Source organism: Berghia stephanieae, chromosome 2, assembly GCF_034508935.2.
Source record: "Berghia stephanieae isolate SIO BIC M18660-M18661 chromosome 2, UCSD_Bste_1.3, whole genome shotgun sequence".
In the NCBI taxonomy this organism is placed as follows: domain Eukaryota; kingdom Metazoa; phylum Mollusca; class Gastropoda; order Nudibranchia; family Aeolidiidae; genus Berghia; species Berghia stephanieae.
The window spans coordinates 23067038-23082898 of NC_088361.1; the positions used below are offsets into that span (position 1 = coordinate 23067038).

At 35.3% G+C, this 15861-nt stretch overlaps 1 protein-coding gene across 1 annotated transcript; it reads left to right on the forward strand.

Annotated features, from left to right (window-relative positions):
- Window positions 1-2610: 2610 nt before the first annotated feature.
- Window positions 2611-14412, forward strand: LOC144964512 (syntaxin-18-like). The gene is made up of 10 exons (XM_078898896.1): window positions 2611-2808; window positions 4707-4774; window positions 5477-5670; window positions 6442-6508; window positions 7433-7542; window positions 8000-8100; window positions 8583-8641; window positions 9468-9537; window positions 10584-10664; window positions 11731-14412. Exons 1-10 carry the CDS (start codon window positions 2662-2664, stop codon window positions 11824-11826), a joined length of 993 nt encoding a protein of 330 aa, XP_078755022.1. The 5' UTR covers window positions 2611-2661; the 3' UTR covers window positions 11827-14412.
- Window positions 14413-15861: the final 1449 nt, after the last annotated feature.

A 15861-nucleotide genomic window follows, 5' to 3' on the forward strand; every position in this document is an offset into this window, starting at 1 on the left:
GGAAATATAAAAGAAATGATTGGGAGCATGATGAATGAAGGACTACTCAGAGATGGCGCTAGACAGAGAATTGTTGAAGACACCATGACACCCAACCTCTATGTGGAAGACACCATGACACCCATCCTGTATGTGGAAGACACCATGACACCCATCCTGTATGTGGAAGACACCATGACACCCAACCTCTATGTGGAAGACACCATGACACCCAACCTCTATGTGGAAGACACCATGACACCTAAGCTCTATGTGGAAGACACCATGACACCCAACCTCTATGAGAAGGAATCACGGTAAGAAGAATGGACACCATTTTGCGTTGGTTTGAGAGTCTTTCCATTCCAACAATGATTCCATAACAATTTGATTCAGTAGTCTGATGTCACGCCACCCGGCAACGGTGGCCATCTTGGTTCTAAACAAAGAAAATAATTACTTTTTATTTTTCATGCTGGCTAGAACTTATCATATGCCTTGTGATCAGAATGTGTAAAAGTCAAAATATGATCAAAATTATGGGGTTTTTTTCCTCTGGATACGCTTTTATGCTCGCCGGAGAAATATTTCATACAGCGTCCGCCATTGTTCCGATAGTTTAGAGCCAGTGCTACTAAGTTACCATGCGTCATTAGGAAGGAAGTGACGTTACGACTGTTGAAGAGTATTTGGGCCATCAGACCAGCGAATAAGTACACTCTGTCTTCGGTCTAAACTGATGGCAGAGGCAGGATAACGATACGCATAATTTCATATCATTCGACCTCGGTTATATTTTAGGAAGAGACTCAATTTGAAAATTATGACGGTCAGTCCTTTAAAGCCACAAGGCACATAATAAAGGGTCATTCTTTCAGAAACACAATGCCCATAAAAAAGGGGCAATCTTTCAGAGCCGAAAGGTTCATGATATAAAGGGTCAGTCCTTCAAAGCAACAAGGGCCATACATAATAAAGGGCTAGTCTTTCGGAGCCGCATCGCCCACAATAAAGGGCCGGTCCTTCAAAGCTGCAAGACCCATTATAAAGGGTCAGTCTTTCAGAGCCACAAGACGACCCATAAGGAAGGATCAATCTATCAGAGCAACAATGCCCATAATAAAAGAATCAATATTTCAGGGCCACACGGTCCATTAAGGGTCAGTCCTTCAGAGTCACACGGTCCATAAAGGATCAATCCTTCAGGTCCACACGGTCCATTAAGGGTCAATCCTTCAGAGTCACACGGTCCATTAAGGGTCAATCCTTCAGGGCCACTAGGTCCATTAAGGGTCAATCCTTTAGGGCCACACGGTCCATTAAGGGTCAATCCTTCAGGACCACTAGGTCCATTAAGGGTCATTCCTTCAGGGTCACTAGGTCCATTAAGGGTCAATCCTTCAGGACCACTAGGTCCATTAAGGGTCAATCCTTCAGGGTCACTAGGTCAATTAAGGGTCAATCCTTCAGGGCCGTACGGTCCGTAAAGGGTCAATCCTTCAGAGTCACACGGTCTATTAAGGGTCAATCCTTCAGGGCCACTAGGTCCATTAAGGGTCAATCTTTCAGGTCCACACGGTCCATTAAGGGTCAATCCTTCAGGTTCACATGGTCCATTAAGGGTCAATCCTTCAGGGCCGCACGGTCCGTAAAGGGTCAATCCTTCAGAGTCACACGGTCTATTAAGGGTCAATCCTTCAGGGCCACTAGGTCCATTAAGGGTCAATCCTTCAGGGCCACTAGGTCCATTAAGGGTCAATCCTTCAGGGTCACTAGGTCCATTAAGGGTCAATCCTTCAGGACCACTAGGTCAATTAAGGGTCAATCCTTCAGGGCCACACGGTCCGTAAAGGGTAAATCCTTCAGGGCCACACAGTCCTTCAGAGTCACAATGTTCATAAAGAGCCACAAGAACCATAAAGTTTGAATTATTCCAGGCAATTATTTGCTTGCCACATTTTACTAGAACGTTCTACTATCACAAAGTATTATCCACCCAAAATAACAGATCCAGTGGCATAATATCACCTAGATGGATGGATGAAGGAAACACGACTAACACCGCTGCTGGATGGAATAATAATAATAATAATAATAATAATAATAATAATAATAATAATAATAATAATAATAATAATAATAATAATAATAATAATAATAGTAATAATAATAATGATAATGATAATAATAATAATAATAATAATAATAATAATAATAATAATAATAATAATAATAATAATAATAATAATAATAATAATAATAATAATAATAATAATAATAATAATAATAATAATAATAATAATAATAATAATAATAATAATAATAATAATAATAATAATAATAATAATAATAATAATAATAATAATAATAATAATAATAATAATAATAATAATAATAATAATAATAATAATAATAATAATAATAATAATAATAATAATAATAATAATAATAATAATAATAATAATAATAATAATAATAATAATAATAATAATCAATTGATTATGGGCTTTACCAACGGGAGACATTGTGTCAATAAGTTTGTTTATCGTTTATGATCCTAAAAGCACTTCTATATGAAAGTAATTCTTCTCTTTTGAAGATAACCACACTATCCTTCCCTTTCTTCCTCCTTCACAGTTCCACATCAAAACAAAAGTTGGGGATGTTGATGTTGAGTTCGATATGGCAGATATCTCAAATCTATTCAAAGCTACTGTTAAAGCAATAAATTCACGTAGAAAAGCTCAAGACATAGCTGGTCAAGATTTGAATGCATCCATTTTGCCGAAAAAGCAAAAAGGCAGTTTTGAGTTGAAAGCCAGAGCTCTTGTAAGTTGAGTCTTGAGTTTGTAGACTGTGACTGTCACTGTCGTCTGCTGGAGTCAGTGTCAGTCTGAGTCTGAGTACCGAGAAGGTCCAGAAATAGTGATTTGATGATTAGGTGGTTGTCTGATGTTTTAAAAATATAGAAATTAATAATTCATTAAAATCATTTGATATGACACCTTACTTTCGGATGTACGATTACGATTATGATTATGTTTTTAATTGGCCACCTCGGTGGTAGCGGTAGTGATGGACGATGAGGATGATGATGTAATGTAAAGGTGGTGGTGGTTGCTCTAGTTTTGATAACGATGCTGTGGAAGTAGTAGTAATGATGATGTGATGGCTGTAGTAGTGGAGGAAGACAGCCTTAATTTTTTAAAACTATTCATTACCATTTCATTGGGGGGGGGGGGGGGGGGGGGGCTTTCGTATGCTCCTCGTGCTAAGGGAAACGACCCAAGTATTCCTTTATCTAACTCTAACTCTAACCCTAAGAAAAAATACCAGTTTTTAAGACAACACCATCACCTATGATTCGTGATCACTAAACAAATATGATATGTTGAGTCAATAAACACAAAAATGTCATTAACGTTTGGCGCAAATGTCTAAATTTTTGTGTATAATTGTTTTTATGTTTTGGCTGGACTATTTTGATGGCTCTGGCGGATTAATATCCTTCCGCCTTAGAATGGCAGGCTGTTTTCTTTTAAGCTGGTCAAAGAAACATAATTATAAGTTAAATTAAAGACCTAAAGTGGTTAAAAGGGAGATTCAGGGGGTAAAAAGAAAAAGAAGGTAAATAGAATGGAAAATATGAGGTGGTTAAGGAGGGAACCTTCACCCTGTATGTAGTAACTTAGAAACAAAATGGCGGATCTCCACCAGTGTAAACAAAGTGACAAAATACGACCCAAATAGACCTAAAGGGAGGTGGGGGGTCTGGGGAGTCTCTCTTTCCCCCCCCCCCCCTCAACTTTTTAGATTTGAAAAGTGATTTGCACCAGTTTCCAAGCATCATTCCTATGCTCTACATCTAAAGAAATGCTACAAATCACAGTTTTAGCGCTATATGCTTGATGGTGTTGTGCTAAAAATTTACCAAAAAATAAAACCTATCGCCTTGAACTAACCCTAATAGGAAAAAATAATCACCCTACTAAGACCTTTAACCAACCCTTATAGAAAAAAATCCTCCGACCTCGAGTTAACTCTAGAAAAAGACAAAAATCTGGGACTGCTTTGCACGACCTTTCAATACTTCAACGTCAAAATGGCGGCGGAGAACAAAAATAAGTGGTCATGTTAGGAAATTTTAAACTTCCACTTATCTCGTTCTAATAAAGACCATTTAATGAACCAGTCTACCATTGGCAGACCAGATATTTTGAAGTCAACATCTTAACCAGTCCGTTTCGTCACTCAAGGTCAAGAGAGACAGAGAGAGAGAGAGAGAGAGAGAGAGAGAGAGAGAGAGAGAGAGAGAGAGAGTGTGTGTGTGTGTGTGTGTGTGCTTTGATGTGAAATATGGGCCCTCCAAAGTTTGTGGGCAACTGAAATCTGCAGCTACAGACGTTTCTGATTAAAGAGGTCCCAATGTATTATTACTTTTCTTTTATATATATTAACGTCATTGGAATCATAGAGCGCCTCTGCTCAATTGATTTTGTGACAAATCATCTAATTCTAATAGAAGTGTGTAAAATGCAATCAAGCTTGCATATAAAAGGACTCTCGTTTTACAAAACTTCTTCTTTTACAACTTAAGTCCTGTATTTTTATTCTTCTTTATATCTTTTCCAGTCCTTTTGATAAACCAATTTCTACATTTAAAAAACACACACTTTTAACATGATGAACTTTTATTTCTTTTTTTTTTCTTTTAATCTGGATTGTAGGTAAAAAGCATCACAGAATTAAGAGATTTTCTACAACAAAACAGGAAGGAATATGTCAACTCTGGAAGGTATTTGTATTACTTAATACCTTTTATTATTATTATTATTATTATTATTATTATTATTATTATTATTATTATTATTATTATTATTATTATTATTATTATGTTCTCAATTTTATCGATCATCATATTATTTTTTTTTAAAAAAAGGTTTTATTTTGTTTTATTTTACCTAAAGAAACAAAACTTCAAAAGCTCAATCATCAGCAGTGGCTTGTACGAAAAACGAATTTATGAACCATTATTTTTCACATTTTATATCATTATACTTACCACACATGTTGCTATTGCCGTAGTACACCTGCTTACTATCAATCCGTCCCACAAAATTTAAAGCTATTTCAAATGGTCATTTTTTTGGTATTGTTTATAAATAATATGGTGTCTAAATTGATACTATCTGGTGTACAACGTAATACGATATGGGGACAGGCAGTGTCTAATTCTGCTATTATGTTTTTCACTTTTTCGCTTTAGTTTGCTTTCAAACCATGGAGTTGGAAAATAGTAAGTACATTTTATGTCTTTTCACTGGAGTTGGAAAATAGTAAGTACATTTTATGTCTTTTCACTGGAGTTCAGCACTCAGAAAGAGGTCGTCCAATGTGTTTGTGTAAGAATTCAGTAAAGTTTTGCCTACAACGTAATATGATATTGGGACACGCAATGTCTAACTCTGCCATTATATTTTTCACTTTTTCACTTTAGTTTGCTTTCAAACCATGGAGTTGGAATGTCTGAATCGGAGCGTGACCAAATCGACGGAGATGCTCAACAGATTATTAAAACTTGTAAAGAGACAATTGCATTGCTGCGAAAAGAAATGGCTGCTGAACACGTCTACCCCCATGTACAGGAACATCGGATGGCCGTGATGGTTTTGATTGAATCTTATTTAAAAGGTGATCAATTGATTGTTTGTCTTTTGTAAAAAAAAGTATGTTTTTAATAATAATGTTATGTGTAGATTATGAATCAATGCAGTGGTGACCGCCTTATAACTTGCATTTTGGGTGATGACATTACCAGGTTATTAGCCAGAGTGACGGGAAGGGGATGGCAAACCTTGAAATAAAAAGTGGCCAGATAAAATGAAGTTAAGCTCATTTGTTTTTGAATAAGGTTTCAAAGCTACGTTTTTAAGAGCATGAGAATCAACCTGTTTTTGTTGTCTTTTAGTTTTCATGTCTTATTAGGTGTCTTGGGGGGGGGGGGGGGGGGGGGGGGGATGGGGGGGGGGGTTGTTTTCAAAAAATTTCCTGACATTTAGTAATTGATTGCATACCTACTGAATGTTATGAATTTTAGACAAATTTCATGGCTATTTATGAAAGTACGAAATTGTATGAATATTACGAATTATTAATTCTCAGTAATACTTTGCTCAAAGGCTTAATAAGGCATAGGCATTAGCCTGTGGCGAGTCTGTGCCAAAAAATGGATGCTACTCTTATTGGTGAATGGAAAAATACACATTCTAACATTTACAATGTTATTTTTAGTCATGGGCCCCACCAGGGGCTATGGTCCCCGTCCCACCACGAATAACAATACCCCTGGATAACTACATAATTTACCAGTCCCAGGTGATGTCGTTATCTAGAGATTGCACTGTATTTGTGATCTGATCGTTGACCTGTTCAATTTATTGATTTTATTGTTTTTTATTTCAGCTATATGTAAAATTTACAGTGAACAGAAAGCAGTTCGTGTTAAAAGGGTTGTTGATAGAAAAAAGATGTAAGTTGTTTCTTTCTTAATATTAGCTTATTTGCCTGAAACATATTAATGTGACTTAAATCGTATTATTCCACATCTCTCATAGGAAAACCCTCCTATTATTTCTTAGTAAATACGTAATCGTTGAATGAAAAATTTATCCAACGATTGCAGAATATTTTCGCACATTTTATTGGTGTGAAATTAGGTGTAAATGACAGCTAATTGGTAATTATAAATAATCTTTTGGTGCGCATGAATACAAATCCAGCATTTTTAGTTTTGGGTCAAATTGTCATTCAAAGAGAAGGATAATATAAGTACTAATACCATACCATTTGGTTACAAAATATCAAATAATCTTACTTGAATTGGTGGAATAAACATGTTCTTTCATTTCTTTGTTTTTATTAAACTTGCAAGCTCATTGTGTTATTGAGCAAGATAAAAATAACTCATTTAATAAATACAAAGAGATGAAAGAATCGTATATTAAAACTTTTTAGACTTATGAACAGTTTGCCAGTAAAACTTCTGACCCTTAAAAATGTTTAAAAAACTTTTGTTTGAATGATGTTTGCTCTGGTGTAAAAAACATATATCATTTGGGGCTAGATAACTGATGGCAAACAAAAACAAACTTGAACATTTATATAGGGCAATGTCCACTAAATATGCTCAAGCTTTACAAAATTACGAAATTTGCTCCAATCAGAAGTTTATGAGTATTTTTAAGTCATTAAAACTTATTGAAAATAAAATATGTGAGATTAAATAATTTTAACGATTTTTAAGTGTTATGACTATTATTTTTATCTCACAAAAATTACATTTTAGATTATCAAGTAGGCAGGTTTGTAACAGTCTGTATTGATGGATTTATTATTTATGTGGGGGGAAAAGATATGGAAAAAGAAATAATGATAAAATCTTTTTGCTTTGCAGTTCGAAGCTGGAACCTGAAAGAAAGCACTCCCACTTGTCTCGAACACAACTAAAAAAGGATTTGAATATTATTAAAGACTCCTCTGAAGACTCAAAGGAGAATTTGCCTGGTAGGGAGTTCATATTTATATAAAAATGATTAAACTTAGGACTATTCGTTTCATTAGAATTGGATTCTTAAAAGTTACTGACTCATTAAGTTTTATATTTTTACATAAAAAAGAGAAAATTTTTTGCTGAATAATTAATGATGATGATGATGACGATGATGATGATGATGATGATGATGATGATGATGATGATGATGATGATATGATGACGATGATGATGATGATGATGATGATGATGATCTGTACTGTGGCTGATGGTGTATCTTGGTCTTTTCTTGAAAAAGATCCCAAAGAAAAATTTCCCTTGAATTGAAATAGAGGAAATGTTTTATTAATTTATTTTTTCCTTTCTTTCTGCAAACAATCATGTTGTAAATTTTAAAAGGGTTTTCGTGTGCCGTGTTATCTTTTTTATTTTTAAATTTATTTTTAAAACATTTTTTTTTGGTTACTCTAGAAAAAGACAAGCCTATAGAATCCAATGGGAAACCTGCATTTGTATCTGATGATTCGTCATACAGCAATGATGATCAGCTGTCTCCAGAGGAAATACAAATGGTAAATGATAAAAATAACTTTCTTATTCAAACAGCTAAACTTATTGTGTTCTTTGCCTCAGTGATGTATATATATTTATCACACACATGTCAATGATGTATTAATATTACTATGAGAACCAGATTTAATCCGTTCAAAAAGTTTTTAGAAAAATATTATTTTTGAATTTGATGCACGGTAGAGTCATTAGGAATTGAATCCTGGGAAAAAGAAGAAAAAAATGCAAAGAGATTGGGCATGTCTGAAGCAGTGAAGATTGTCAAATAGATTGGCTCCAAATATAAAAATGGTTGATATTTTCAGGACAAGCTCTTCGTTAATACAATGGATAGATAATGAATGTTGAATTAACAACAGAGTTTTAATACATGCATTGATGTAAATAAAAATGTCTTTTATGATTGTATTGATAGTATCAGAATATTGTGTACCAGTATTGTGTGGGTTATTTTTTTTTAATTTCGTTTTTCCTTTATTTACAGTTTGAACTTGAAAACAAAGCTCTCTACAATGAGATGAACAGCATGGCAGAGGAAGTGAAGTATGAACATTTTATTATTCACTGCTTATTATTGACAACAAACATAATATATTGATATAACACGAATCACTGGCCCAGTTTAGCATGAATCACTGCGAAGGGGGGGGGGGGGGGGGGGGGGGATGTGAGTTTCTGTAGTCTGGGCTGTACAGGCAAAAAGGCAACTATTACTGGTTGTCCAAATACAGGGCTATTTCCGACATATTATTATTCGAAGGTCTGATAACCCAAATGGTTATGGGCTCATTGTTGTCATAGAAATACTCTCAGACCAACGCGTACCTATTTCCAGGTCTGATAACGCAAATGGTTATGGGCTCATTGTTGTCATAGAAATACTCTCAGACCAACACGTACCTATTTCCAGGTCTGATAACCCAAATGGTTATGGGCTCATTGTTGTCAAAGAAATACTCTCAGACCAACGAGTACCTATTTACAGGTCTGATAACCCAAATGGTTATGGGCTCATTCCAATCGCCAATCTATCCAATCTCGTCAACAAATCAAACATATCATCATCATCTTCATCTGCCGGCTTCACTCTAGTTCCAGGGCAAAATACCAAGTTCAAGGGAGACAATCAAAAAAAAAAGAACAAACACATCAAATCATACAGCAATAACGTGTACAGTTGTCTCCCATGAACTCGGATCATGATTATTTTTAACACATAGGGTATATCCCTTTCTTTCAGGTACCATGTTACCTTTTTTTTCTTTCTGATATTGAGAAAGGCAAATCTATTTTAAAGATAATTTTTCAATGTTTTTTTCTTTTCCCTCCTTTGTTTGATTTTCCTTCTATTCTTGTTTTCCTCCTTCAGACAAATTGAAGGTCAGGTGGTGGAAATTGCCAAACTCCAAGAAATATTTACAGAAAAGATACTCGAGCAGGTAAATTCAGTAATTTAAAATTTCATCCCTGGTTAAATTCCTTTTATTATTTTCATACATTTGTTATTTTTATCATAGAAAGAAAAAAAATAGCAAAGATAAAAAAAACACTGATTTAGATCTTGAACCTCTGTAATAAAGATGAAAGTGTGAAAAAGTGACAATATTTTGCAAAGGCCTAAAGGATCAAGTTAAATCACCCCTCTGTGATATTCAACAAATAAGAGGAAGCCATCCGAGTTAATGGTTCCCCACTCAAGAGTGGATGCCTTCTTGACTTCTACTCGTTCATACCATCGACATTGAGACAGTGGAATAGTCTCGCATCTCCACTGAAAGAAAAATGCTGTGGTCTGTGGAATCTTCAAAATTGGAGTTACAGACTTAAAAGGATGTAAAAAAACCCCAAAATACTTGAGCTTTTATATTGTGCAATATCCACTAAACGTGCTCAAAGTGCTTTACAAAGGGTCCCTGACCGATGGCAACACAAAACATTTAGAACAAGACATGATGCCTGTTAGGCGATATTACAATTTTTTCCAACAGAGATAATGCTGTTAAGGCCAGGTACTCATTTTACACTTGAGTACAATGAGAGAATGTTAGTAAAGAGTCTTTTCCAAGGACTCAACTATGCGCCGATGAGACTCGGACCCAGGACCTTCCGATCCAAAAGTGAGTGACATACCACAAGACCACATAGTCACACGAAGATGAAGAAAAGAAAACAATATTCATCCATTTTGGAAATTAAACTGCCTCTGCATTGCTTCATGTCAGTGCCTGGAATCTGTAAAATTTTTTCAGTCAATAAGTTAGATGATCCATCAATGACATTGCTCTTCCATTTATTTTATTCATGTCATGATGCGATTTTGTAAAAAGGGCATCTTGTTTTTGGTGAAATATCTTGTGTAATCAAAGCAATGTGTTGGATTATATGAGCGAGAGGTGTATGACCCTGTATTGTTTGTTACTTGTATCTTGTGTTTTGGGTGTTTTTTATTTAAAAAAACATGATGATATTTACTTTTATCCTTCAGGATGTTGTGATAAACTCAATAAACACGACAGCCGTTGGTACGACAGAGAATATTAAAGATGCTAATGAAGAAATTAGAAAGGTAAGCAATTGTGTTCTTTGTTTATTGTTTCCTTTGGCTAATCTCAGGTTGTCTGGCTAATATTTTAAAAAGTGTACAAAGACACTGCCAAGATTGGTCTTTTGTAGCTTGGCATTCCATTAAGATATAAATTTATTGAAATACACTGGTCTCCATTTCTAAAGCACTGTGGTTTTAAGCACAATCCAGATATATGCATGTTACTGCTCCAAATGGGAATTTTTACTCCTTTATAGGCATGCTCACTCATATGGACTCCGTTTATAAGCATGCTTATTTTTCTATCCATTTTTTTCATTTAATAATAGATAAAGAGATATAAATGACCAATAATCATGGTTGACAGATAAATTGAAATGCTCTGCGGATGTTAATCACACCCACCTATCTTGTCAATTCCATTGCATTAAATATACACAATCATCAGGTTATACCTACACGATCAAAAAGACACATAAAGTGTCTGTCATAAAATCTACAGCAGTAAAATAGACAGATTTTGACAGACTCTTAAAAACAGCCTTAGGGGAGGAGGATGATAATGATAGGGACAGGTGAATCAGGGCCATGCGATGCAGGGGGCGGAGTTAGGATGGGGCGAGCCAGTAATGCAAGGCAAAGGACAACACTCAAGAAGAGGAGGAAGAAGGACGAAGACGAGGAGAGGGCTGACAATGTCCCAACAGCCGAGTGAAAGACACAATTAAACCATCAGACTTAACCTTTAACTCAATTGTTGAGAACAGAGACATGACCACTGTAGAGTCACATAAATTACGAGTCTATACTGATGTTGATATAAGTGATATCTGTCCAAGTTTACATTGATATAAAATATCTGCATTTACTAACAATAAATTGGGAGAAGGGGGAGGGGGGGGGGAGTTGAACTTTGGTTTAATGCCAGTATAGGTCATGTCAATATATCTGGGATGCACTTAAGATTATTGTTCATTTTTGCTAATCAAAATTTCATCCTTTCAAGGCTGTTATTCGAGTCATTCACAAAATTTTCATATCAGATAAACACAACCACTTCTTTTCTTTCTTTCTTTTTTTTTTCCAGGCAATCAAGAAGAAAGCAGAGTTTCGTGTCTGGATCCTGTTTTTCCTAGTAGTCTTGTCATTGACTTTATTGTTTTTAGATTGGTACAATGGGTGATGCCGCATGTTTATTTAGATTTGTAAATAATAGCACCATTGTGAGCATGAAGGAAGCCAATTTATAAGATTCTAATTCTATTGATTGTGAAAAAGTTAGAGAATGATACGATACCTGAGCCTTTCTGTTGAATTGCAAACTTATCTCCAAAGCTTTTTGAAGAGATATTCATATCATGTCAATGCGTCCTTAACACCAGGGACTTAAGACTTAGGGGCATGGGAGGTTTTGTGAATGAAAAAAGTTACTTAACATTTTCATATTCTTTTGTATTTAAATTTAAAAGTTTAACGATTGTGCCTATTCTTGTCCTTATTGAGTCATGTAGACAGAATGTTTTGTTTTTATTAATACAGATATGCACAGTATAGACGCCTGTAATTGGACCTCAAACTATTTCATCAAGGTCACAGGGTTCAATACAATTAAAATGCTTAGTTATATGCTAATCGTAACTTTCATGTCAGTACCTTTAGGGTACGAGGCAAAGACTGTACTGATGAAACACGCTTGCCCAGTTTTATATAGTTATATAAAGATGTCAAAAAAGTTGTCTTAGACATTGGCATTGAAATAACCTGTCTAATGTTCTCATGTGTGGGAAAATGATGTCCATTTTACCATAATTTGTTCAATAATGTTCAATCCTGGGACTGGTGTTCGTCGCCCCAACTGGCCTCGGTAACCCCATTCCACCGTACTTGTCACGAGTGTCATCTTTACAGTTGGCTACTGGTACTCGTTAACTACAGTGATGTCACAACCAGTAATTTTCTTTGTGCAAACGGGTAGTGTGTAATCAATACATACAGGTAGAGTGTCATTACAAATCCCAGGTCTCTCACACTTCAGCTGTTTAATTAAACTCCTCCTCTTTCACAGGGTCATCAGTTGTATAGAGCTGATTTAAAGCCAATTTCTGCAGAGACTGTTGACTTGATCAGAAATTTGGTTAAGAATAAAATAAAAAGTATATTAATATTAAGGGATTTTTTATCTTGTCTCACATGCCGTTATGATGTATATGCCTTATACTATGATTGTGAAATCTGTTCATAAGATACACATTTTGTTACCTTTATTGTCAGATAGAAACTGAAAGTTGTTTGGGTTTTGTTTTTGTTTTTGTTTTTCTTCCCTCTACTGATATATTTAGTGGAAATAAAAGTTGCCAATACATTGGTTACATATTTTAAAAGGGATTTGTGGGGGCCAGTAGCTCATTTGGTAGAGCACTCGCTGCACATGCAAAGGGACCAAGGTCGATCCCGGGTGCAGTCGAGATTTTTTTCCTATTCCACCTGTCCACCCAGCAGCAAACAGGTAGCTGGGTCTGTTTAGATCTGGTGGAAAATACTTTGCGATAGACCAGCATCTAATCCAAAGGGTAGCCAGCAATTGCTGTTGTCTGTTTCATGCTGTAGAAACCGGGATAAGCTCTGGCTCCATACGTTCTATGGCTCTGAACGACGACTTTTTTTGGGTCCAAAATTTTAATTTTCCGTGTTAACCATTTATGTAGCGACTTGAAATAAATGTGAAATTAAACTAAAAGGGTTTGCCATGTTTTTTTATTTATTTATTTATTTATTTATTTATTTATTTATTTTGTGTTTTTTGTAGACAGTTTGTATGTTCTGATTTGTAGTGTTTGTTTTGCCAGCATGACCACACCCTGTTCCTGTTATACCTTTTTTCAATGTTATAATGTTTTTTTTCAATTGGACAACATGTGTGATTTCTGTTGACATCAGACATCCTGTTTGATGGATTATCTATATTCCTTCATGGAATGCCTAGGCGACGGGATCTTATGGTGCCATTGTGAAAGGGTGTAATTTTTTAATTTTTTAAAATAATGTTTTTTGATCACATTTATTAATTTATTTAGTTATTTATTTATTTGATTATTTATTGCATTTTATTTTCATTGTTAAACATTAACAAGAATGAGTGAATTTGTTACAAGATGAGTATGTATGAGACTGAAGGAATAATAGGGATATTTTAAACCGTTTAAGTCCAAGAAAAGTAACGTAATTTAATATTTTGACAAATACTTATAACTGCCACAGGGCCCTCCCTCAATTGATTTTGTCACACAACGGTCAATTGACGAGCTAACTAGTCATATCAGTACAGTATGTATACCAAGAGGTTGGGATTTGACAGAAAGAATTTTAAAATTTGACGATGTACATTGGTTAAGTTTTTAGTATTTACCGTTAGTTCGAAATTTGTCTTTCAGGGCTGACATTAAACCGGGCAACTTTCACTATTTATATTACACACACTGTTATTTAGGATTTAAGAGATTGTGTTGACCCTTTTTGGATAGAAGAGAAGTGAATTTTAATGAATGTGGATTGCCTGCAAGTGAAAGGTAAATTTGGTCAAATGTCAGAGAAAAAAACAAAAACACAAATCCACCGTTCTTTTGTTCGTTCATACATTGATTTTAAAGATGTTCTGTTTTGTATGCGAAGTTTATATTGATAGATGAAATTTTACAGAAGTATATTGTAGCATGTATTTGCTTGAAATCTGTTGGTGCAAGGGACGCAATAATAAAGAAATCTAAATATATTGACTTTGTAATGTGGCTATTTGATTTAATACTAATACTCCAGTATTTTAAAAATACAAATAAATAAAATTCCCTTTATTCATCCCATAGAGGAAATATGTCTCGAGGGTTTATTCCAAGGGAAGACTGGAATACGTGCAGCGCTGCTTGTTGAGCTAGAGCGAGGTGACTTTCTCAAGGCCACACAGTGCACTGCCAGGTGATCAAACTCAGGACTTTTTGGGTACGAAGCAAAGACTGTACTGCTGTCACGCTGCCTCGTACTGGCTGGGGATCCTGACCTCCCATAGTGGGTGGGGATTCTGACCTCCCATAGTGGGCAGGGGGGTACATACTGTGTCTTCTATCCCCTTATATCTGTTTTCCAGCAAGATTTCTGTTTGTGTCTTGGAATGAGATTACTTGGTTTTGTCCTGGCCCCGGCCGGAGTCCTGGCTGGGAGGGAAACAGTCAAATGCATAGTTATTGTTTTGGGAGATGATATTTTTTTCCTTGTAAATTATTATTTTGAATTTATAATGTAAGCATTTGAGTGTATCCCTCTTTGTTGGATTTTGTGCTTGTGTCCGGATAAGACTTATAGGTGATCTCAAACTAAGTACATTGGTGGTATGCTCTTGGAATCTACATCTGATCCCTATTTGTTCCCAGTTCCCCTATGTCTTACTTTGTCTTGGGTGCTTTATTTGTAATTCTAGAACTTTTTACTATCCCATTTTCTTCCTTTTTACTGGCGCTGATATAACCTAAATGTGTTGCAAGCGCAGTAAAATCCTTAAAAACAAAAACAAAACAAACGCTGCCTCGTAAATAAATAAATAATATATAAAATTCCCTTGGGAATTACTGGGATTACTTAGTTATGTTCTAGTCCTGGCCGGAGTCCTTGACTGTGAGGGAAACAGCCAAATATTTAGTTATAGTTTTGGGAGATGATATTTTATTTCCTTGTAAATCATCTCTCCGTTATGTATTATTCTTCTTCTTAGTGGGGACCTGTGTTTGTGTCTAGATGATGCTTTTAGGTGATCTCAAACCAAGTACACTGATAGTGTGCTCTTGAATCTAAATCTGTTCCTTATTTGGACTCTTACTTTTTCTCATGTGCTTTCAATAGTAAATCTATAACTTTTTTGAATATCCCATTTTCTTCCTTTTTTCTTGGGCTGAAATTATCTAAATGTGTCGCAAGCGCCGTAAAAAGATCAAAAACAAAACATTAAATAACAAAGACGACGAAGAAACGAAGAGGATCGACAATGGACCTGTGCTGGAAACAGTCTATAAGTATATCATTTTGTTTTAGCTTTTATATAGCGCAATCTCCATTAAATGTGCCCAAAGCGCTTTAGAAGGAGTCACTGGCCAACAGCAACATTTAATATGCAGGACGGGACATGACAGCTGTTAGGCGATATTACATTTTTTTCGGACGGAGACAACGCTGT

Coding starts and splice junctions, on each gene's coding strand:
- LOC144964512 (XM_078898896.1), top strand. CDS start 2,662: ATGGCAGATATCTCAAATCTATTCAAAGCTACTGTTAAAGCAATAAAT. Junction 2,809..4,706: donor AGTTGAAAGCCAGAGCTCTT/GTAAGTTGAGTC, acceptor TCTGGATTGTAG/GTAAAAAGCATCACAGAATT. Junction 4,775..5,476: donor GAATATGTCAACTCTGGAAG/GTATTTGTATTA, acceptor TTTTCACTTTAG/TTTGCTTTCAAACCATGGAG.